At 42.1% G+C, this 21,911-nt stretch overlaps 2 protein-coding genes across 2 annotated transcripts in view; one reads left to right on the top strand and one right to left on the bottom strand.

Annotated features, from left to right (window-relative positions):
- The first annotated feature begins 80 nt into the window (after nt 1-80).
- SLC4A1AP (solute carrier family 4 member 1 adaptor protein) lies at nt 81-15,835 on the top strand. The gene is made up of 14 exons (XM_054280011.1): nt 81-611; nt 1,315-1,498; nt 2,173-2,295; nt 3,126-3,186; nt 4,023-4,162; nt 4,288-4,448; nt 4,996-5,065; nt 8,736-8,925; nt 9,737-9,848; nt 10,441-10,684; nt 11,433-11,507; nt 12,308-12,378; nt 14,115-14,187; nt 15,390-15,835. Exons 1-14 carry the CDS (start codon nt 81-83, stop codon nt 15,437-15,439), a joined length of 2,085 nt encoding a protein of 694 aa, XP_054135986.1. The 3' UTR covers nt 15,440-15,835.
- The window catches only part of LOC128939191 (uncharacterized), a 104,772-nt gene continuing 88,822 nt past the window's right edge, over nt 5,962-21,911 (bottom strand). The window contains exon 4 of the mRNA XM_054280016.1: nt 5,962-6,923. Coding sequence (XP_054135991.1) covers nt 6,855-6,923 — 69 coding nt within the window. The 3' untranslated portion in view covers nt 5,962-6,854. The remainder of the gene's footprint in view (nt 6,924-21,911) is intronic.

Genomic DNA, 21,911 nt, shown 5'->3' with positions numbered 1-21,911 from the left:
GGATCTGCGCCCTGCCCTCGGCACTGCAGCGCCGCGGCGCTCGTTCCCGGAGGACTCCGTTTGGGGACGGACCCAGGAAGATGGCGGAGGCGGCAGAGGCAATTGAGGCCGAGCCCGCCGAGCCCGCCGCCTTCAAGCGCCCGAGCCGCCCGCTGCCCACCGCCCCCGGGCCCGGAGAGCCGGGGCCCAGCCCGCCGGCAGCCCCCCGCCCGGCCGCCGCCGCGCCGCCCGCGCCGCGCTACGAGGAGCCGCCGTGGGGCAGCCGGCCCCCCGCCGGCTCCGGGTACGGGCTGGAGGTGCTGAAGGGCGGCGTGCTGCTGGGCTCGGTGCGGCTGGAGGACAGCAGCTGGTTCTTGGTGGGACGGCTGCCCGGCTGCGCCGTGTCCCTGGAGCACCCGTCGGTGTCGCGGCACCACGCCGTGCTGCAGTACCGCGGCTGCTCCCCCGAGGAGCCCAGCGGCGCCGATGCCGCCGGGTTCTACGTGTACGACCTGGGCAGCACCCACGGCACCTTCCTCAACAAGGCGCGGCTGCCGCCCCGCACCTACTGCCGGGTGCGGGTGGGCCACGGGCTGCGCTTCGGCGGCAGCTCCCGCCTCTTCCTCCTGCAGGTGGGTCGGGGGTCAGGCTCGGGCGGATCCGCAGCGTGTGCGGGTGCTAAAGGCTGGCCCGAGTCAGGCTCGGGAGTTTCCCACACCTCCGGCCTGAGGTGTGGGGCGGAATGGAAGCAGCCCAGCGCTGCCGTGGTTGTGTGACTGCCAGACAAGCTGGGGCTGTCTGCTGCCGGCTCTGCAGTGAGCTGTGGGGCTGCGGGTCTCTGCTGATGTGCCGGGAGTGCAAAAGGCATTTCTCTCCAACAGTGTGATGTATTAGAAAGGTCTTTCTGACAGTATGATGCCCCGGTGAATAAAGAACTAATATTTCTTTGTGAAAAGGGGGAGTGTTTATTAATAGGCATTTGGACAGCACATCACATGTTGTACACACACTTTAGAAGCTGTCAGTCCTCAGATTCACCCCTGTAGCTCTGATGTGAGTTCTTGCCTTTAGCCTTTTAATTACAGTTATATGTGAGCTGGATCTCACTGCAGGTACACAATAATGCTTATTTCTCCTTGTTCTTCCTTTGAAAATGCCATTAAAATGAATATATTTTGGAATGCATGCCATAACTAATGGCCAAATAATTCCACTTTTTGAAGAGCAGTGTAATGATGTGTTTATGTTATTATATGTAACCTGCATGTGTGTGCTGGAAATATGTGTTTGGGGTTTATTTAAAAACACTTCTGCTGATTTTCTGTTTTGACTTAGGGACCCAGAGAGGACCAGGAGTCTGAGTCAGAACTAACTGTGACTGAACTGAAGGCACTACGCAAGCAGCAGCAAGCAAAATTAGAAAAGACAATGTTGGGAGAGGACTCTGATGAGGAAGATGAGAAAGAGGAGAGAAATGAAAGGAGTCAGAATAGTGACCTGAGCTGCTCGTGGGGCATGGGTAAGTGATGATGTATCCATTGGCTGATATGTATTAGAAGGTCTGTAAGCTTGTTTTCACTCAATATTAGGGTTAATATTCCAACGGGCTGCCAAGAGTCACAATCCAGTCAAAGTTTTTGGGTACAAATTAATCCTTTCTCTGTTAAAAAGAAGGGTAAGTGACAAGCTAACATCCAGTGAGCTTCTTTTATAGAGGAGGAGGTAATTTATCTATACCTATAAAAGGCCATGAAACTTAGAGCTTAATTAATGATCTTTGGTTTGCTCCTGTGATGGTCCACACTTTTACCAAAGAGGTGAAATTTAACTGCTTGAGACTTATATGCAGTATAGCTATCTTTACATTTAAACAGGAAGCCCACATATTAGAGCTAGGTAAATTATAATTAATGAGCTTTTTGCAACAAAGTGAGTTGGGGTTTTTTGAGTGAAAATGTATAAGCTCATAAACCTTTGAAAGTACTGAAACTGACATTGATCTGCAAAACTGAATCATGTTTTGGAATAACAGTGAAAAAACTAATTTTTTGAATTGGGTACAGGAATTATGAAGTTAAGGGAAGTAATTTTATAACACAGCTGCTACTTCTTTCAAACTAATGAAAGTTGAAATAGGCTGGTGTTCTCTTTCTCATGTTTCATGGGGTTTTTTTGACTTTGTATGTCTTCCAGGTGAGGATGCTGAGGAGGATGAGGTTGAAGAAAACCCTATTGCTGTTGATTTTCAGGATGTTCAAGATGCCTTTTATATGAAAGACCCTAGGAAGGCCTTGCAGGGCTTTTTTGATAGAGAAGGTAATTATTTCTTTTTTTTAATTAAATGTGGTTTTTTTACTCAGCAAAGTGTTACTTTGTTGTTTATGTTTCAGGGGGATTTAAGGTGTCATGTGGGAGCAAAGGTTTTCTGTTACACTGTGGGTAACATTTTTTGTTTCATCAGGTTTTGGTGGGGGTTTGTGGTGGTTTGTTTGGGGTATTTTTCTTTAGAACTTGGGCCGCCGTTGTATATCTGAGTCTTAGTTACTAATTCCTAAGCTGCAGTGAGCAGCTTGTATTCTGGAGTATTCTTCAGCTTGTGTCCTCTGGAGTGGCACTCAGACTTCCCTCGTGCTTTGAAGCTATGTGGAAAAATCAAAACTCCTCAATTTCCAGACTGTTTGCTTTGGAGATGGCTGTAATTGTGTATAACTGGAAAATGGGAAAATCTAAAAAAGACAAAAGACAACAATTAAGTGGCCTAAAGTTTCAGTGATTGCTAGTGAAACTTAATAGTCACTTACTTGTTGAAGTGACAAAGCAACCTTCAAGACAAACAGTATCTGTGAATTCAGATTACAAACTGCTGTTGCTTCAGCGTCATTTACTTTAATACAGGCAGAGACAAGATTGGTTTTTTTTATTCGAATTACATGTTCCTAAACAGGCTACTTAGAGATTTTTTTAGTCTGAAAAAGCCTTGATTTTGAAAAAAAAACCCAAATCAGCATAAGTAAATCAAAATCATGGTATGTAACTTGTTTTCCCTTCTGTTTAAAAGAATGTCCCATGACATTCTTCTCTGCTGTAAAGATTATTCCTGCTTATTTCAGTCTTGGTTACTACATCAATTCTCTTTTCTTTTCTAGGAGAAGAGTTAGAATATGAGTATGATGATCGTGGGCACAACAGCTGGCTATGCAGGATCAAGTATGTACATCTCCATTCCTTTGGTGCATAGAAGTTGACTGTTTTTGAATTTGCAAGCAGAAGCTGAAGGAATTACTTGTTGTGGCAAGGAAGCCAGCTGAATTTAGACTTAAGCCCTGATAAGTTCAGGGATCAGTGCCTAGTTCAGTGTCTGTGCACCTTTTGTCTTCTGACAGGATTTGGTTTTCCTAGGGGATGAAAACTGAGAAAGCAAGAGTCTAGGTTCTTTCAGCTCCCCTTGTTTTGAGCAGTATGTGAAACAGAATACAAGAGTAGAAACTAGGAAACAATCTCTTTCAATTCCTAATAAGAAAGATCAAAAAAACCCCAAACTTAATTCTACTGTGTGCCTGATTTCAGTTCCTGTATGGTATAGGGCAGTTTTTGAGGGCTTCGTGCTAGAGGCCACTAATGTAATTCTTTTGTAAGACAGAAGAAGGTGAGGTGGAAACTAAGTCAGCAAGTCTCAACATGGTAATGATTGTACTGTTTAAAAATCCTTTGCTTCATCGTGGAAACTATTTGTTACTCATGTTGTATGGATACAAGATACCTGTACTTAAAATGATCAGGGATTGACATTTAACCTTTTAACTTCCTGAATTTCTATTGGAATAGAGGGAAAATTATTGTTTGGACCAGTGAAATGCAAATTGACTTGCATGATTAGGAAATCATCCTTGTGTTTTGATTGGTTCTGTATGAAATGAAAACTGGAAAAATTTAACACAAAAAAAGATTAAAATTAAATGGCAATGCCATTGTAATATATCTGAGTAGCATTCCTGAAAAGCTGTTTGTATCTGAGCTGTTCTCTGATCCTTCAAACTGAACAGGTTGCCTGTGGATGATGCATCAGGGAAGCAGCTGGTGGCAGAGGTTCTCCATTCAGGAAAAAAGAAGGAAGCAATGATCCAGTGTGCACTGGAAGCTTGCAGGCTGCTGGATGCTCGAGGAGTACTGAGGCAGGAAGCAGGTGAATAACTGTGATCATTCTAAATACCCTAAATTAGGGGTTTGAGTTTGCTATCTTGAATTTGCCTTATTGCTGAGTGATCTGCAAATCATTTTGTTTGTTGCCTTCTCCTGTGGCTTTCTCAGTATCCCGAAAAAGGAAATCAAAGAACTGGGAAGATGAGGATTTCTATGACAGTGATGACGACACCTTCCTCGATCGAACTGGTGCTGTGGAAAAGAAACGACTGAACAGAATGAAGAAAGCTGGTAAAATAGAAGAAAAACCAGAGACTTATGACTCCCTGGTAAGAACAATTGTTATGACATGTCAGGGTTGCTCTCTCATGCCTGTATTATGTTATGACTAAGAAGAAATTTTAGTGGCTCATGGCAGTGGATGAAGGAAATGCCAGGACAGGATACTTTTAAATTAGTTCTAAATAACTGGAAAATAATTCCAAGCTTTTAAGTCCACAGGACACATCCCAAAGAAATATCTCATTCTCTTTCAAAGAATAAGAATCCTGCATTGAGAGGCATATGACAAACAATAAACACTACAAAGACAGTAGGTTGTGAGGGATAGGAAGGGTTGGAGGGCTCAGTGGTGGTACAACACTGCTGCAGAAGAATTATGTGTACTGTCATGTTTCAGAAATGGTTTAAATAATTTTCCATGTCAAAAAATTACTAAGTTGTTTAGGAAGAATCTAGACTTCTAATTTTTTTCAGCCCAAGAAGTCCTGGTCAAAGCTCAGAAGTAGAAAAGTATAATGTGATAGGATACTTGAGTAACTTTTAAAATGAGATTTTTACAAGGTAAAGTCTTCTAAGCATGTTGTTCTCTCATAGGTCACAAAGCTAAAAGAAGCAGAAAATGAGCTTTCTGAGATAACAGAGAAGCTGAAGGTTTCAGGGAAAGGTAAGGCATGAAGTTTATTTGATCACAGTGCTTTCCATAAAGAATAATACAAAATTAGCTTAGAGATTTGGGGTTTTTTTTTTCAGTGTCCACTTTTCACAAAGGGATAGGAAGGTTTGCAGGTCACTGAGTTATCTTGAGAGAATTCTTACAGTCTTCATCCAATAGTTTATGTACTCTGTTTATGGTCACTTGCTAATGAATGCAGCTTTTTCCAAAGCAAGCAGCATCTAAGTTTGAGTATGGTGGCAAGTGTGCAAGCTCCTGGAGTTCTGAAAGGGTGAATATTATTATTGTTTATCTGCCCATATTGCTGAAAGTGACCCAATTTGAAGAACACTGTTTTTTCCACTCCCTTAAAAAACATTCATAAGGGAGGAAGAAAGAACTCACAGAAAATGTAATGTATTTTATTTCACTTGTTATAAACACGCTGTGTAATGGAAAAGTTGGAAGCGAAAAATGTGGAGACAAAGCAGTTGACATGTAACCCATACATTCAGTGAACAGCCAGTAGAGGAGAGTGCCATTCAGGCTCTAGGATTATGCCTTTGTTTCTGAAGGCAGAGCCTTTCCAGACCAGCGATGGTATCTGTTACTGAGCTACGTTTAAAAGCAAACTGTACCAATGGCTGCATTTTGCTTTCTGTGACTGATGAAGTCTCATGGAGTAAAAGGAAGGCAGGAAGGAAATGTGTTTAGGCTGGTTGTTCACACAAAAGCCTTGCTAACAGAGTTGGCATTAACAAAGGCTGCACCATGAGTTTGTCAGAAGTTTCTCTCCAAGAAGCCTAGCAGCAGTATGACAGCTGGGCTGTCTTCTGTGTGTTACGTGGCTGTGTTTCTTTCTAGTTATTCAGCCCCACACCAAAACTCATTTATATCAACATCTTTGTTGGTGATTGATTATACCAGATCCCTGTTCAAAAGGTAGTACCATTCCACCAAGCATACAAACTGATATTCTGTGTGTTTGAAGGAATTGTTTTCAGCCTTATACTTTTAATAAGTAATTAGCAATTGACCAGCAAAATAAGCTAATGCTTAGATTGTCTGAGGGGTGTAATTCCAAGCTTTCATCTCTTCTGATTCCTTTGTTTCTACTGATACTGTTTCTCAACAAGACTGTTGTATTACAGTGTAGTAGAGACTGGGTGAAGGAAGAGTCAGCTCATTTTTATACTCCTGCTAACACCATATAATGCTGTAGGCCCCTTCCCTACCAAAACCTGGCCATGCAATCCCAATACACATGTTTTTGTAAGTTGCAGGTGGTTACACAGATAGTTTAGAGCCTTGGAAAAAAGTGCAGTCTTGGCACTTACTGAAGCACAGAATCATTCAGTATTGGATGGGAATTCCCAGAACTAGGCCAGGGTAAAACAAACATAGCAAATATTGCATCAGTCAGCTGGTTTGTTAGGGTGTTTTCTAGATCCTTTGGTTTTCTCTTATTTGAATGCTTTAGGTTAATCACAGATGCTGAGAAAGCCAGGAGCAGTGTTGCTGACCATGGAACATTTGTAGCACTGTCATGATCTGTCCAGCAAAACTGCTGCATTACATCCAGTTCTGAAACCTCAATGCACTTGTGTTTGCTCTAAATGCTTATTTGGAGCCTAAAGACAAGAGTGTAGAGACACCAGTGAGTGAATGACAGGCTAAATTGTTACACCTCTTACCAAGCACTTGCAGAAATTAAGTAGTTGTCTAAAAAAGTCTCAGTAGAAGTTCACAAATTGTTCCCTGGGGTTCTTCAGAACTAATTAACTGGTGCACTGACTTGGTATCACTCATTCACTGATGCTGCTGAATGCAGATCAAATATGTGGAGCTCTTCAGTCTCATCTTTGGTTGCCTGTTCAGGAAAAATATCAATAAGTTGATGGTGCAGTAAATAGCCCTGTAGCTTTTTGTCACTGGGATATAAAGTATAATAGACATGATTGATTCACCTCCTAGTAATGTCAGATTTTAATTCAATGGTGTAGAAAACTGCAGCAACAGCTAAGGAATGCTAACTGTAACTCTGCAAGCTGAGCTGGCTGGTATTAGGCCCTGTTGGTGGAATTGAGCAGAGAATCCAATTTGCAAGAAGGGGTGATCCAACTTCCTGAGCATCACTCTCTGTCTGAAGCACTTGCACCACTCTGCAGTGTAGCAGTGAGCTCTGGATTTAATTGTGGAGCTTTAATTGTTCTGAGGAATGTGACTACTCACTAAACCACATCTTTGTAATTTGATGTTTAAACCACATTATCATTCTGCTCAGCTCCTGCCTGCAAGGAGGTTTAGACATTGTTAACAATACCTTCTCACTGTTGGTTTTTATCTTGGTTCATATAAATAGTTGTGATGAAAAGAAAGTATTTCTATAAGAATTTCTTTTATGACATGTTTTGTCATCATTTATGCTTGCATGGAGGTGGATGCTACAACTGTTTCTTATCTTTTGAAGCCTATTAATTCTGTATATCTTTGAACAGTTACTGTTAAGGCTTTGATGTATTTTCAAATGGTAAACTCTGTTTTGTTTACATCAGAAATATCCTTTTCAATTGAGTCCATTTGTAAGCATGAGTCCTATTAGACTTTCCTCTAATTATTTAAGTCTTGTAAAACTGCTCAAATATGTACTCTTCAGAATAACTTGGTCTGTTTTATTTTTATGCATTTAAAATTTCAAGTGCTACTTAATTAGCTCAAGCTGAACTGAAAATAGCTCATTGATCAAATAATTATGCCTGTGCATATATACAAAAACACTTATAAGGCAGAAAGTACATATTGGATTTGCCACTTTTTATTGAATATTAAAAGGCAGAAAACTATCTGTCAAAAGACTTGTTAAAATTCTGGCAAGAACATTTTTCTTTCTTTGCCTCCAGGTTATTTTTGAATATCATATAACAACTTCTGAAATACTGTTCAAGCCACAAAAAGGCATTTCTGGATCTTTTTGTTTGGTTATTTTAAATCCAGGTATTAGAAGAGTATTTCTTTTTCTTAGTCATTAGAGATTTAGTTTTACCTCCTGAGTTTTATTTTAATTAGTCAAGTATGCATAACAATTGTTAATATTTTGAAATTAGGTGGAGTAAAAAGACTGTCATTACTCTTTTCAAGTTGAAAGCAGTTTTCTTGCAGAAAATCTAGTCAAAATAAAGGTACATTCTGTGTGATTGGCATAATGCATGAAATTTGGTTTGTATGCAGTCTTTCAGGAGTACAAGGCAGCATTGATTGATTTTGAACTTTACAAATGTTATGACATAAACATCCCAGGAACATCAAAATCTGATTCCCTATGCAGCGGTGTAGGTTTTCATGTGGCTGGGATTAGTTTAGTTTGTGACTACAAAAAATCCCTAAGCCACTTTTTTAGGGAGAGCAGATATAGAAGTGAGGTGAACAACCAGGAATAGCACTCACAAAGAAACATTCAGTTTTAACAAAGGCTTTTTTTAGGTAAATGAATTAAAGTTTACTTTCAGGCTTTTGTTAGGAGAAATGCTTTCATCTCTCCAGGCCTCTCCATTATTTCACAATTCAGCAGGAAGTCACAGAGGGGATAGTTGTTCCTGTGTACCTTATTCTCTAAAGGCAGGACCTGATGATTACAGTTATATCCCCAGCATAACATTCTATATCTTCCCTTTATCCTGCCTAGTCCAGTCCCATCCAGCAGCTCAGGATTCTCTGGATGAGTTCATGACTGAAATGAAATCAGGATGCACACTGGACAGCGTGGCACGCAAGAAGCTTCACCTGCGGTCCTTTGAGCTGAAGAAAGAGCAGCAGAGACTGAAAGGGTTGATAAAGCTTGTCAAGCCTACAGAGCTGCCTGAGCTGAAGCCCCAGTAAGTCTTGGTGAAAACATAAACAATTACTTTTCCCTTTATTCTTATCCATGGGCAGTTGCGTAAGCCCAGTAAATAGGCAGCTTTCCAATTACAAAAGCAGGGCAGCCTTCCAAACTACCTGGCTCAGCTCTTGAGGAGCTGCTGTGCCTCTGGGCTAGTGCAGCATCTGTGGCTGAGGAAAATGCACAGCACTGGAGTGGGACCAGCCCAAGCTGGCAGGGTGACAGGGGTAAGGGACTGGAAGCAGACTGTTAGCTTCTTTAACTTTTTTCCCATGTGCATCCAAAAGGAACTGATGAATTTTACAGATACTTTGTACAACATGAAACCCACTTTCACTCTGTGAAATGTATTTGGAAGTCAAATGTAGTGGCTGTTCAGCTACTGCCTAGCAGCACCACTGCTGTTGGAGAGGGTGTGTGCTGGGTTCATTCACTAGTGGCAGCTTGATTAGAGGTTAATTACCTAATTCATTTAAATTAAGGTTTGGCCTCCAAGTAAGTTTTTATATATAAATATGTGTGTATGTATGCAGTTGAATTTAAGGGAGTCTATGTGATACAGAAGGTTTTTCCCTTGTTCATTTAATTTTGCTTCCTTTATGGCATGTGTCTGAATCCTACAACTTATATGTAGGATGGAGGAGTCATCTCCTGCAGCATCCTCCTTGGATGCTGCAAGTGAGAGAGAAATAAAAGGATTTTTAAATATTCACTTCTCATAAGCAGACCTTTTTTTTTGCATTTGTATATATAAGATTTGTTTGATACTTTGTATACTGTTTCCCTTTGTGTCTAATTTTTATTAGGAGTGGGAGTTACAGTCTGAATGCAGAGAACAAGCCTAAAAAGATGAACCTGCCTCTCTTTGGTGCAATGAAAGGGGGGAGCAAATTCAAACTGAAAACTGGAAGCCTGGGGGTAAGTTGGACTGGTAGGTGTTGCAGGTCAGTGGCTGTTTGTGGGCCACCTTCTCAGGCTGTGGGGGCTGTAGGTGGCAGCTGTGTCTCCTAACATGCATGGAAACAGCATGGAGCTGCAGCCTGTGGCAGTGGAAGCTGCATGCACAATGAGCAGGGGCTGTTGGATGTTGTTTGCTGCCAGACATGCTATTCCATATCCTTGTACAGCAGTTTCCTGGGGCACAGCTGTGGTCAAAAGGCAGTGGATCAAGAGAGGGGACTTGGGGACATGAGGCTGAAGCAGTGCCCTGCCTCAGCAGCCAGTCCTTTCCTTGTTTTTCTGCATCTTCATAGCCAAGATCATATCCATGATTGATGCAGTTTCCAGTGTCTCTCTTATGAAAAGATTGCACTCCTTGTTTACGGACTGGACATGATTTTTCATCTTCCACCTCTACTAATAACTTTTCCTTCAACCCAAACTATTTGTCATCCTGAGAGTATTTCCTTACCAGCTGTCTCTGACAGTGCTGTGTGTGCTTGCTCCTGTAGTGAGTGTCTGTGACATCTGCCTCTGTCTTGGCACTGATGCCCAAGTCTGTGTCTTACAGAAGTTGCCTGTTAAGCGTCCAGACATCCCTGAAAGCTTGTTAAAAACAAAAGATGATGGACCGGAGGAGGAGGAGGAGGAGGAGGAGGAAGAAGAAATGGAAGAGCAGCAAGAAACAGATGCAGTAAACAGCAGAGTGTCAAACCTGGAAATGAAGATGACAGTAGAGAAAGAAACAGGGAAAGAAACTCATGCTCCTGATGGCTCCCCTTGCAACAACAAAAATCTAGAATCCCTTCAGGATGGTAAATCATTCTTTCTGTTTTTTCTAGTAATGAAGATGAGTCTGCTACTGCTGAACTTTAAGAGCTATGTGAATCAAATGTTTGAGCCTATTTATTTTCCATAGGCTTATTTGCCATGAGTCCAGAGTCCATGTGGCAGCAGCTGAGTTTCACATGGTTCTAGGTGAATCTATGCTTGACAGTCAGTTTTTCATGCTTTTTGGTGAAATAGAACAAATCTCCTGGATGTAAGGAAGTCCTGCTTTGATAAGCCCTGTTTCCATTAAATTGATTGTCCAAATCAAAACAACTGCAATGTTTTGTTGGCAGTAAAAGTGGCATAATAAGAAAACAAATGTCTACAAAACTTCAGATCCATTTGTAGGAAGGAAAAACAATTTCAAAAGTGGTAATGGAAAAGTACCTTTGAGGTATCTCCAATCTCTCCTTTCCTGTATCAGCCTGATGCATTTGAAAACTCAGTAATGATGTTTCTCAGTGAACAGTATGTTTGATAACAGAAAGCTAGTTCTGGCTTTTTGGCTTAATGCTGGACATGTTGCTGCAGAAAAGTGTTTTAACAGATCACAGAATTTTCTTTATTGTATTGCAATGGACTTGGTGGATGAAATAATTGGGAAGATTTTTGAAAGAGTTCTTCCTGAGACAAATGTAGCAAAGAGTTCTCTTTTGTGCTTGGTCTCAGGGATGCACTCTGCTCATCAGAGTTACTGCAGGGCCACTAAGCTCTTCCTTTCTTGTGTTACAGGGGTTGATTCTCTGCCTGAGCCAAAGGTACTGAGGAATGAATCTCAGATGGGACCCTCACAAGAGAAATCCCAAGGTGAACAGTACACAGACTATTTTGTAATAGCTTGTGGGTTTAAAAACTGACTAAAGGACTTAGTATCTTATGTGGGTCAAAGGAAACTGAGCCTAATCTAGAGCCTAAAGAATCTAGAATTGAAATGAGAGTTTGTGTTTTGCTTGGGAAGTGGTAAGGGTGTGGTAAAGACTGGGCGCTTCCACTATGTTACAGCTGTCCTTGCTTTTCATAGTCGTTAATTGCTTAGTGTTTTTTTGCTCCAAAAAATCAGCATGAGAATAATAATTCATTTAGGAGACTATGATGATGCTTTTTCCTCTGTTATTCTTTTGCACTAGCTCTTAACACTACAGAAAGACAAAACTTTATTTTATAAAGTGACAAATGCTACATAACATAAAGTAATAATCTTCTGATGACCTAGATGATGCCTCTGCCTGTATGCACAAAAAAATCAGATCTTGAAAATGAAGAATGTTGGGTGTACATGGAGGAGATTTTTATGACCTTTCTATTTATTTTGTAACTCAGACTCTTTAGCATCTGTCCTCATCATCTTACCCATAGAGAGCCATCAGAGTATCAGTATTTCAAATACTAAGTGGCAGAAAACCAAAGAATTCTTTTCACCCATCCTAAGTTAAATCTAGGAAAAACAATAAGATGTTCAGCAGTATTATTCTCAAGTAGTTGTGGTGCAGTGAGATATCTTGGATTTCCTTATGGATGTATAAATTTTTATGTGAACTTCTCATAAGTTTATATCATAGAATTGGTCATTTGTGCTGTGTCATAAAACAATTCTGCTTTCTTTCCAGCACCCAAGGTAGTAAATAAGGAACCTGAAGAGACATCTGAGAAAGTTAAGAAAATCAATAGCTCAAGCAAGGTCAGTTACAATACCATGACCCCTGCAGCTTAAGAGGAAGTCATTCCTAAGTTCTTTTTTAGTGAAATAGTAACAAGTTGATGGAGTCTAACTTGGTGATAGTAGTGCTTTGTATTAAAATGTAAAGTATGGAAGTTTTGCACATTTTGGGACTCAGTCAGTTGTTGCCTTCCTGAAGCTGGGAAGGATCTTCTCTGACAGCCTAATGATTATTGTGAGGCTCTTCCCTTCAGAGAGCATCCCACACCCTTCTGCTGACTTGGTGACTGTACTTGGTGGACCATGAGTTCTGACCACTGGGACAGTTTCTTTTTGGGGACCATCTAATTTTAGCCCTGCAGCACTTACTGAACCTCAGATCCCTGCATCCTGTGTGTGCTGACTGCTGCTTTGTTAGTCCTGGCCAAGGACCCAGGATTGGGTAGGCACAGTCCTCAGAACTGTCTTTTGTTGCTGGCCTTGCTAAAGATGCTGAAGAAATCAAGAGTTTATTTATACTGGTGAAGCCCAAGTTTTACCACTGTTATGAATATGGGAGGACAAGGCAGTTTTTCATGCTGAGGCAGTGAAGTCAGCACCTCTCATCAGCAGAGAGTTTGCTGTGACACTGAGCATTCTCCAAATGCCAGATGGCTTAGGTGTATATTCTTTCTCCCATCACAAATCACTTTTTCCACATGCTGTCTCTGCCTTGGGGCTCAGATCTTGCATGGAAAGCATCAACCAGAAGTCAGTTGGGGTTTTTTTGGGTGTTTTTTTTGGTTTTGTTTTTTTTGGGGGGTTTTCGGGTTTTTTTTTTTAATATTTAATTTTCAAGTGATTGTTCACAAGCCATATTTAAAAGCTGTACAGCTCTGCAGTCTAATGTTTTGGAAAACATTAGTCTTCTGAAAAAGCTGTTTTAGATGTTATTTTGGGGAAGGAAAGTTATTGAGGGTATGAAAATTTGTTTCAACTCATAACTTTAGACTGTAATGATGGTACAGAGTAATGCAAATCCGTGCTGAGTAATTTGGCATTACTTTGAGCTCTTAAGTCTTGCACTCTACAGTTGTATGATTTTTTTTACCTGCAATTGTTGGAAACAGCAATTGTTGAGAAAATGATGGTGATGTGGCAAAAACTAAAAATCTAGTGACAAAAAGATACTGCTGTGTCAACAACTGCATTGCAAGTGACCTTTTGTGGTTTGCTTTAACATTTCAAGATGCCAGTGAGACCTGAAAACAATGAGCATTCTTTTCTTTTTGAAAACTAAGTTACCTTTATATAACACCTGAGCTTTTATAAGCTCCAGTTTGAAAATCACCTGAAACCCAAAGTTTTCAGTGGTGTTGTGCATTGAAATCAGTAAAGCACCTATTGAATATCCTACTCTCAAGCTTTTCCCTGCATAAAGACATCCTATGTCAAATGACATCACCAAACATTAGGATTAAACTGTCCAGAAGTGGACAGGTTCTGTTTTGAGGGGGAAATTGGACTGGATGACCTCCAGAGGTCTCCTCTGAACAGCATTTTTATTTGTCTGTGACTCTAATGGAAATGAGCTGGATCTATTTGAGGGTTTGATTTTCTTCTCTATTACTGTTTTCATCCCTGTGGATGGTTATTTCCATCTTGTGGAAATAACCCTCACCTCTGATTATTTGTCTCTGAACTAGTGAGGGATTTAGTGGTTGTGACACACTAGTGGAGGGATACAGCACCTTAAAAAATCTTTCCTCTCTTTGCAGGTCCAACAACCTTTTTTTTCCTCAGAGTACCCAGATGATGACCCAGACTACTGTGTATGGATTCCTCCTGCAGGTATCAACCATTTCCTTACTGGTTTTAGCCTCATAACTCAGGAATCTTTCTAATAAATCATCAGGAAGTCCTTTTGAGTCCTTGGAAAAAAGCTAATCCAGGAATACATTACCCAGAACCTGATGTTTTGTGGCATGCTATGCCCCATGTTTGTTGTGTGGCCATGCAAGTCTTGCAGTGGGGTACAGACCATATCTGTAGTAGCCTCATGGCAATGGAGAGAGACACCTGAAGGTTGTTTTTCAGTTTTGTAACACCTGAGAGAGCTAACTGCATTCACACATGGTAGTATGATAACCTAGTTGAAAGACTAGTTCAACCCTCCCCTAGGGATAAATGCTCCAGCAATGTCAGATTCTCAGTTTTCACAGAAGTCTGTAAAATCCAAAAATGCTTCTTTGCATTTTTTTTTAAAAATCATTGGAATACAAGCACTGGGTCAGGTCTTTTGGAGAAAAGTATTGATAATGCTTTGGTGAAGGCACTGAATAATTGATGCACTCATCCAACATATGTTAAATTTGAATTTTTTTTTTATCTTTAGTTCCAGGGTGTTTTTAGCTAGGTGAAGTTATTTTTAAACAGGGTAACGAATGTTCAGTTCCTCTAAAATAGAAAACTCATTTTTGTGCATTGAGGTTTTCAGAGTAAGTTCAAAGCTTGGCCTTCACTTGATAGATTTATTACTATAATTTTTGTTAGGCTGTTGCAAGGTTATAGAAATAAGAATAAATTTCACTGAAGAAAACTGTAATCTGGTGAATCATCCTTCAGTGAAATGTCTGCACATCTCTGACAAATGAATCCACAGGAGCAGAATCCTGTAGCAGTAACTCTAAAGTCTGATCTGGGATAGTTAAGCAAGCTGTGTCCATAAGAGGGAGCTCTGTTTTTTGGCTCTGCCTGACAATAAATAGTCAAACTTTCCTTCTAAGCTGGCATTTTGAGGACTCCAGGAAAAAACCCAAACAAAACAGCCACACAAACAGGAATACCTGATGTAATATTAACACTGTTAGTAAAATAGAAATGAATTGTAAGTGTAAATCAAAAGACACATTGCAATATGCAGTCTGATTTTTTTATCCTCTGTGCTTGTATGGCTGGTGCTACCTAGAGACTTTCATACAGGGATATACATTTCTCTTAGGCGAGGGATAAAAGGAATAATGCAACTCTTCCTCTTCCTTTTTGTCCATTAGGTCAAAGTGGTGATGGCAAGACTCATCTCAATGAAAAATATGGCTACTAAGCTTCCAGTGCCCCAGAGTTCCTCTGAGGCTTGAAGGACTGCTCTGTTTTGGACTCTTTCACTACACATTAAGTGACAGATAAGAGACTTGGATTTCCAGATGCTGTTGAAATTCAAGGGCATCAGCAGCTGCTCTGGCTCTTAGCTCTCCCTGTGTGTCCTTTGTTTGTCTTCCAGATACTTTTTTAAAGTAAAAGCCCACACATTTTTCTGCCTCTTGTTTCACTTTCAACCTTGTTTGTGTTTTTTTAAGTTGTCTTGAAACATTAAGCTCATTTTTCCTTTTGTAAATAGAAGTAGACAAAAATATTAAAGGAATACACCTCTGTATACTTACAGGCTTGATAAAATTTATTCATATTGGGTTTATGCAATTAAAATAAAAAATGCTACTGTTTTTTTCTGTGTCTGCTGTTTGAAAATACTGTCATGGTAATCACAACCTAAAACTTGAGGGTTCTTTTGTTTTCTTTTTTTTATGGAAAAAAGAACAACTTTTGCATTTTGAAAAGAAAATTGTTTTCATGTCTCCCTCGTGCAGTTGCTGGAATACCTGGTATGGAGTGGACAGGAAATAGTGAGTGAAAGGTGTTGTAAAGGTGCAGAAATGCCAAAGAACTGAAGAAGCTGGCACTGCTTGGCACAGGGGGTAACAGAAGAAACAAATGGAAGGATATCCTGGAAAAGCCTATAATGGAGCCTGTTCTTCTTGTGTCCCAACATGAGCAAAGTGCCATCTTAATGCAGTTCAAAACATGCCTGGTAAATAGTCTTTGTCTGGAGAAATCCCCTGGGTGACTCAGGATTGTCCCAGAGCCTGGGCTGTGGTAAAGGCAAGGTCATGCAGGAAGTGTGAGGGTTTAAATAGCTGGAGGCACAACCATACAGGGGCAGGGAAAAGTGTAGAAAAGACAGTCTTGCAAATCAGAGACACATCCTTTGGGGTGCTTCCACAGCCAGTGGCTGCATCCTCATGGACAAATCACAGGAGGGCACCTCAGAAGCTGGGGTGAAGGGATAACCATAGAAGTCCTTACCTAAAAGGCTCAAGCTACACAACAGCATCTTTCTGCCTGTAATCTTCAGCATATGCAGCAGGGTTTTGTCTGCATCTGCACACCAGGCTGGGCAGCCTAAAGCTTCCTGCTTCTGGCAGAGCCATATCTTTATGTAATCCAAGGAAAGGCTGTTGCCTCTCTATTCAAAATGCCAGACCTCATAGGTTTCACAGCTGTAGCCCTTCCCCAGAGTGTTTTCTAGTTCCAAGGTGTACCAGGCAACTGCAAGGGAGTTCCATTCATCAGCAGCAGGTCTGCAGGTTTCAGACAGGGATAATAATGATTTGCCATTTATGCTCATGACAAGCACGAAGGCACAGAGCCCATGTAAGTACACCTTGATTGTTACCATCCTGAAGTAGGTGATCAGTGTATCTTTTCATCAGGGGCTGCTTTGTACTACAGACAAAGGGCATTGACCTGCTGCCAGAAAACATCTCTGAGGATAAGGGCCTGGACAGTTTGGTCCTGGCTAAGACCATGAGCTCCCCATCTGTTTCTTTTCTTAGCAGCTCACTTGTGCTCCCATCTGAATCTGAGGGTAAGCCCTGTTTTCGTTAGGCCGTCCATCTTTTTCTTCATTGTGTATCATGAGCACTCAAAGGTCACCCCCACTGGATGGTTCCAGCCATTTTCATGGTGGCATTTGATAAAACCATGGAAAAAGCACCCATTATGTTTGAAAGTAGTTGTCCTCCCATCAGTGATCACTTTGCCACCCCAGAAGCAGTTTCTCATCTGACACTCAACAGCTGTAATGCATGACAGGTTTGAATGTTCTCCTTTTGGCCCAGGTGTGTTTGTCATTCATCAAATACCTTTTTCCTCCAGTAAGAGCTATAAACCAGTACATGGACCTGGGAGTAGAGGTCACCATATTACACAGAAAGGGATCTACACAGCAATAAACTTCATCTTTTCATCAATTCTTTCTCATCTATTGTGTGATAGACCATCACCATAATCTTATCTCTGTATGATCTGCAGGCCTCTCTCCAAATTTTTACATCTTGCTGGCAATAGTAACTCAGCTCTTCCTGCAAGTCAAAGCTCCCCTGATGTTCTGTGTACATGTTAAGAATTGCTTTTTTTCCTTAAGCACCACACTGTGCAGCCTATAATAATCCTCTTGAGGAAGTGGGCCTATGTAACTCTGATTTTTTGTTGAAAAAATGGAAGAAATAACTTTTGGAGCCCTTGATACCCACAACACAGGGAATACTGCTTAGTTTCATGACTAAAAAATGTAAAAGAGTCTATGAAAATGAGAATTCTGCTTGCACGTCAGTTTAACACCCTGAGTAATTAATTGCAGACATGTTTTTTCTTTCAGAAGGTGTCTGACAATGGAGCAGCCATCATAGCCTCTGGCATTAGAGAAGCTAGCCCTGAAACTTGTGTCATTAAGCAGCTGACTCAAGTCCATGTGTCCTCTAAAGCTCCCATTCTCCTTCAATTTTCCATGGCACTCCTTCATCCCATGGGGCATCTGGCACTCCCTCCATGGCAAAAATACAATTTGGGCCATGCAGGGTTTCCTGCACGTTCCATTTCCAGAGGAGAGCCCTGTCCTGCTCGTGGGGTTTGATCCCAGACATGGAGCACTGCTGATGGCTGGTGTTACAGGCCTGTTCCTGGCACAGGCTGCACTTCCAGCCTCTACCTTTGAGCTGCTTTTCCACATAAAATCAGAGCCAAACAGTTTGGGTTTCCCAGGCCCATGCAGCAGTCTGTACCTGGAGCATCTCCTTCTCGTGGCAGTGTTGAGTGCATGGTCACGCAGCAAGCAGAGCTGGCAATAATATTTACAGCTATGGTTATAGGGTGCATGGCAAATCTCACAGACATTTCTCACCCCAAATACTTTTCCTGACCTCCCTGACCCCACAATGATGTTCACTGCATCAGAGGAGGAAAGGGCTCCTGGGATATCTAGAATGGTTCCTTGGATTAAGAACCCCCCAGCATCTCTTTCCATTCAGTAAGAGGATGATGAGCACATTAACATGCAGCAAAGAGAACAAAGACGTCCCACTGAGCATGACCTTCCTATGCACAGAACACTCTGTTTTTTCATGGAGCTCTCTTGCTCTGCTCAGCAGTTCTGCACCTCACTGCTCCAAGCACTCTGAGACCTCTGGCAAAACAGAAAGAACCATCACTGGTGGGTCTTGACCAGGCAGCACTGATGTTTGTCTAACGTTAGAACAGAGATAGGCTGTGGGGTCCTGTGTGCCCCACTCCCAACAGCTCTTACTGTCAGAAGAGTGGGCGGTCACACCTCAGTTCTCTTTGACTTTGCACAAGCATAATGACTCATAAAGTCTGAAACTTTTTTCAGAATTCCCATTGCTTAAGATAACAGTGGAAGACTGCAGTGGAAGCTGTGGGAAGGACATGAGCAACACCACCAGGACCAGACATTTGGAATAAGTCATCAGGAACTTAGTCTGTCCTGTCTCAAACCAGTGCTTTGCGAGCTTCATGCATCAGTACCTCATTCAAATCACCAAACCTCTCCTTTTCCACATGCCACCTCACCCTGGACCTCTGGAGTGACCATTCCCACTGCTTGTTTGCTCTGTGGAAGCCACAGATCAGGCCAATGTCTCCTTTTCCATCCTCTTTACATTTGAAGTGGGGGTAGAGACAGACTTTCAAATACTCACGCTGGGGATTTATGAGGGCAGCTGCTTCCACCATAGGCAGTCTGACAGGACAGTCCTGGCTGTGCTTGCTGCATTGACCAATGGATAAGGAAACTTCCATCAAAGGCTTCACCTCAGGCATGGCTGTAAGGTTCCCCTTACCAAGGGCAAGTAGAGCTCATCCCACCAGCCACCAGTCTCTGTGTGACACCTCATCAGCACATCAGCTTGCAAGGTCATCTCTTCCAGATGATTTGGTGACTTTGGCCCAGCACCGCTGCATTTTCTCTCCATTTCTTCCAGAAGCGCAGATTAGAGCAAACAACCTGCAGATGGAGCCCACGATGCACAGACCTCACCACACCTGAGGTGTCCTGTGAGCCAAGGAGGAATCTCAGCTGTACCTGGGTTATGGTCCCTGAAGGACGCTTCCTCTTACTTATCTTAGGAAAACTGAGGCTACATGAAGCACTCCACTCTTTGGAATGGAAAGGAGTGTTCAAAAGGTTCTTCAAAGCACTCAAAGGAGCAGAGCACCTATTTGGTTACCTACTTGTTGAACTGTGTTTACAGCATTCAAAAGCTACAGGACACAGGCAGATGTCATTAACAAGGAGTCCATCCTGTAGCAGCTCGCAGGCCTTGCTCAGCATTCCCCAGGTGATTGTTTAAAGCTGCTGTCTCCTGCTCAGAGGGCATGATTAGCTCATGTTTTCTTTGGAACATGTGTTTACCTCATTATCATACTTACTTTCCACTGCTACAAAACTTCCAGTTCTGTACTCACCTAATATATACTCTCAGATTTATGAGGCATCAATGCCCTAAGGCCCTTGAGCACCTAATGTTTGGGCAGCTGGCTGCAGTTTCATGCATAAAGAATATATGTTTTTGATACCTGTGTAGCATCACAGTCTGCTGTTCTGAGGTACAAAGTACACTCAGCATAACTGTAGACTTGATGAGGGGGGACATCTTTAGGTTTATTTTTTTTACATTCTGAAAATGAAATGCTGTCTTAAGAGCTCTCAGTTTCATTTTCAGTGAAGTGAATGTGAGGTAAGATGTTAAAAATGTTCCTTATGTCAAAAAAAGTTCTATATATCAGGCTAATTTGCTTAATTCTGCTTTTAAATTGTGGAAGTGTTTTGTTGATTGTTGTGCAGCTGTGTGGATGTATATGCAGGTGTATATGTGCTCTCTCAACCATGAATATATTACTTTGTTCCTCTGCTTTGACCTGTTAAACCACTTGAAACTCAGGTTTATTCTTATGCTGGGTGCAGGCTGCTGAAACTGCAGTCTTGGGGCATTTTGAGCAGCTCACTTGTTTATGCTGGGTACCTGTTTCTAATCCAGTTTCCAGTAACACCCAGAAATGAGATATGTGGGCTAAGAATAGCACATGATATGAATTCCCCTGCAGGTGACTGCCCAGGGGAAGTCTAATGGCCATTGGGCTCATGGAACAGCAGATCAAAACCCATCTGTGCTGGCCCCAGCAATGGGGGTGCTTGGATGCACACCAGAAGGCTCAGCAGCTCCCCCAGAGCCAAGGCAAAGAGCTTCTCTTGCTTTATGGATCATGTTCACACCCCTGTACACAAAGACATTCTTGCTGAAGCCTTGACCGTGTGGCCAGCAGGCAGCGTGTGCAGTGCCTCAGGGTAAATGCAGCACGCGGACTCTGACAAAAACTGATCCTTGTGTGAATCAAAAATCTTCATATATATGGAAAGTCTTAAGAGCTGGCATGTGTAATAGAAGCAGAGCAGAGTTTGCTCCAAAAAGGCAGTTCCTAAAGGAAAAGATTTATCCAGTTGCTTCTCTGAGTTTCTTCTGTTTGGCAAGTGATCATTTTCTTTTCACGCAGAAGCCGGCGGCTAACAGACACCTCTTGAAGCCACCCCTTGACAATGGCTTTCCATTTAATTTGATCTTGTATCTTTTCTCACACCAGACTGTTTGGCTGCTGCTGCTGTTTCTCTGTTCCACTATTGCTTTTCCTGTATACCGAAGTCAGTTCAAGCTGCATTGTTTCCCATGGGACTGGACATCATCGTGCTGAATCTCTTCCTTTATTCATCTTCATTCTCAAGCCCAACTCTACTTACCCATATGGCAAAACACCCCCATCATACTTTTGTCCTGCTTCTGAGCTGCAGGAGGGGTTCTGCTGGGAGTTGAACTTAACAAGAAACCAGCCTGAACTACGATTTTTTCCCATTCATGAAGCACAAACTGAATCTGAATTTGTATTTCAAAGATTTGAGAGAAGGCTCCCAATCCCAGTGGAACCTGAATCCATTTTTGGGATTTGTTTTCTGTTGGGAAAGTAGACTGGGGGGGACACACACCTATCTCCTAGCTGCTCCTTTTCTTTGGATCTGTCACATCTTTCTTTTTTGGGGTGTCCATCCAGCACAGAACGAAGTGGGCACTCTCTGTGGCTCAAGCAGGTTTAGCTCCATGCTGTGCCCTCACCTCTGCAGGAAGGGCTGGCTCCCACCGTGGCAGCTGTCCTGGGCAGGAGGGGTGTTTGCCATTTGGGCAGAGCTGAGCAGCCTGCTGCCTTCTGAGCCAGCAGTATGAAGTGGCACAACACCAAACAGCCACTGCCAAACTTCTCCCTTCTCGTTCTCCCGCATCAGAAAGGAGTCAGGGAAGAGTTGAGATTGGCTCTTACGAATTTCTTTGGGCAGGAAATGGCAGAGTTGTCAGCTTGTGGTGGGGTGGGACCACACTTCTTTGCAAAAAGCCAAAGGA

Source organism: Melozone crissalis, unplaced genomic scaffold (assembly GCF_028551555.1).
Source record: "Melozone crissalis strain CALT ecotype California unplaced genomic scaffold, PUWL_Pcris_2 ptg000027l_1, whole genome shotgun sequence".
Taxonomy (NCBI): domain Eukaryota; kingdom Metazoa; phylum Chordata; class Aves; order Passeriformes; family Passerellidae; genus Melozone; species Melozone crissalis.
This window is presented reverse-complemented; position numbering and strand designations above follow the sequence as displayed.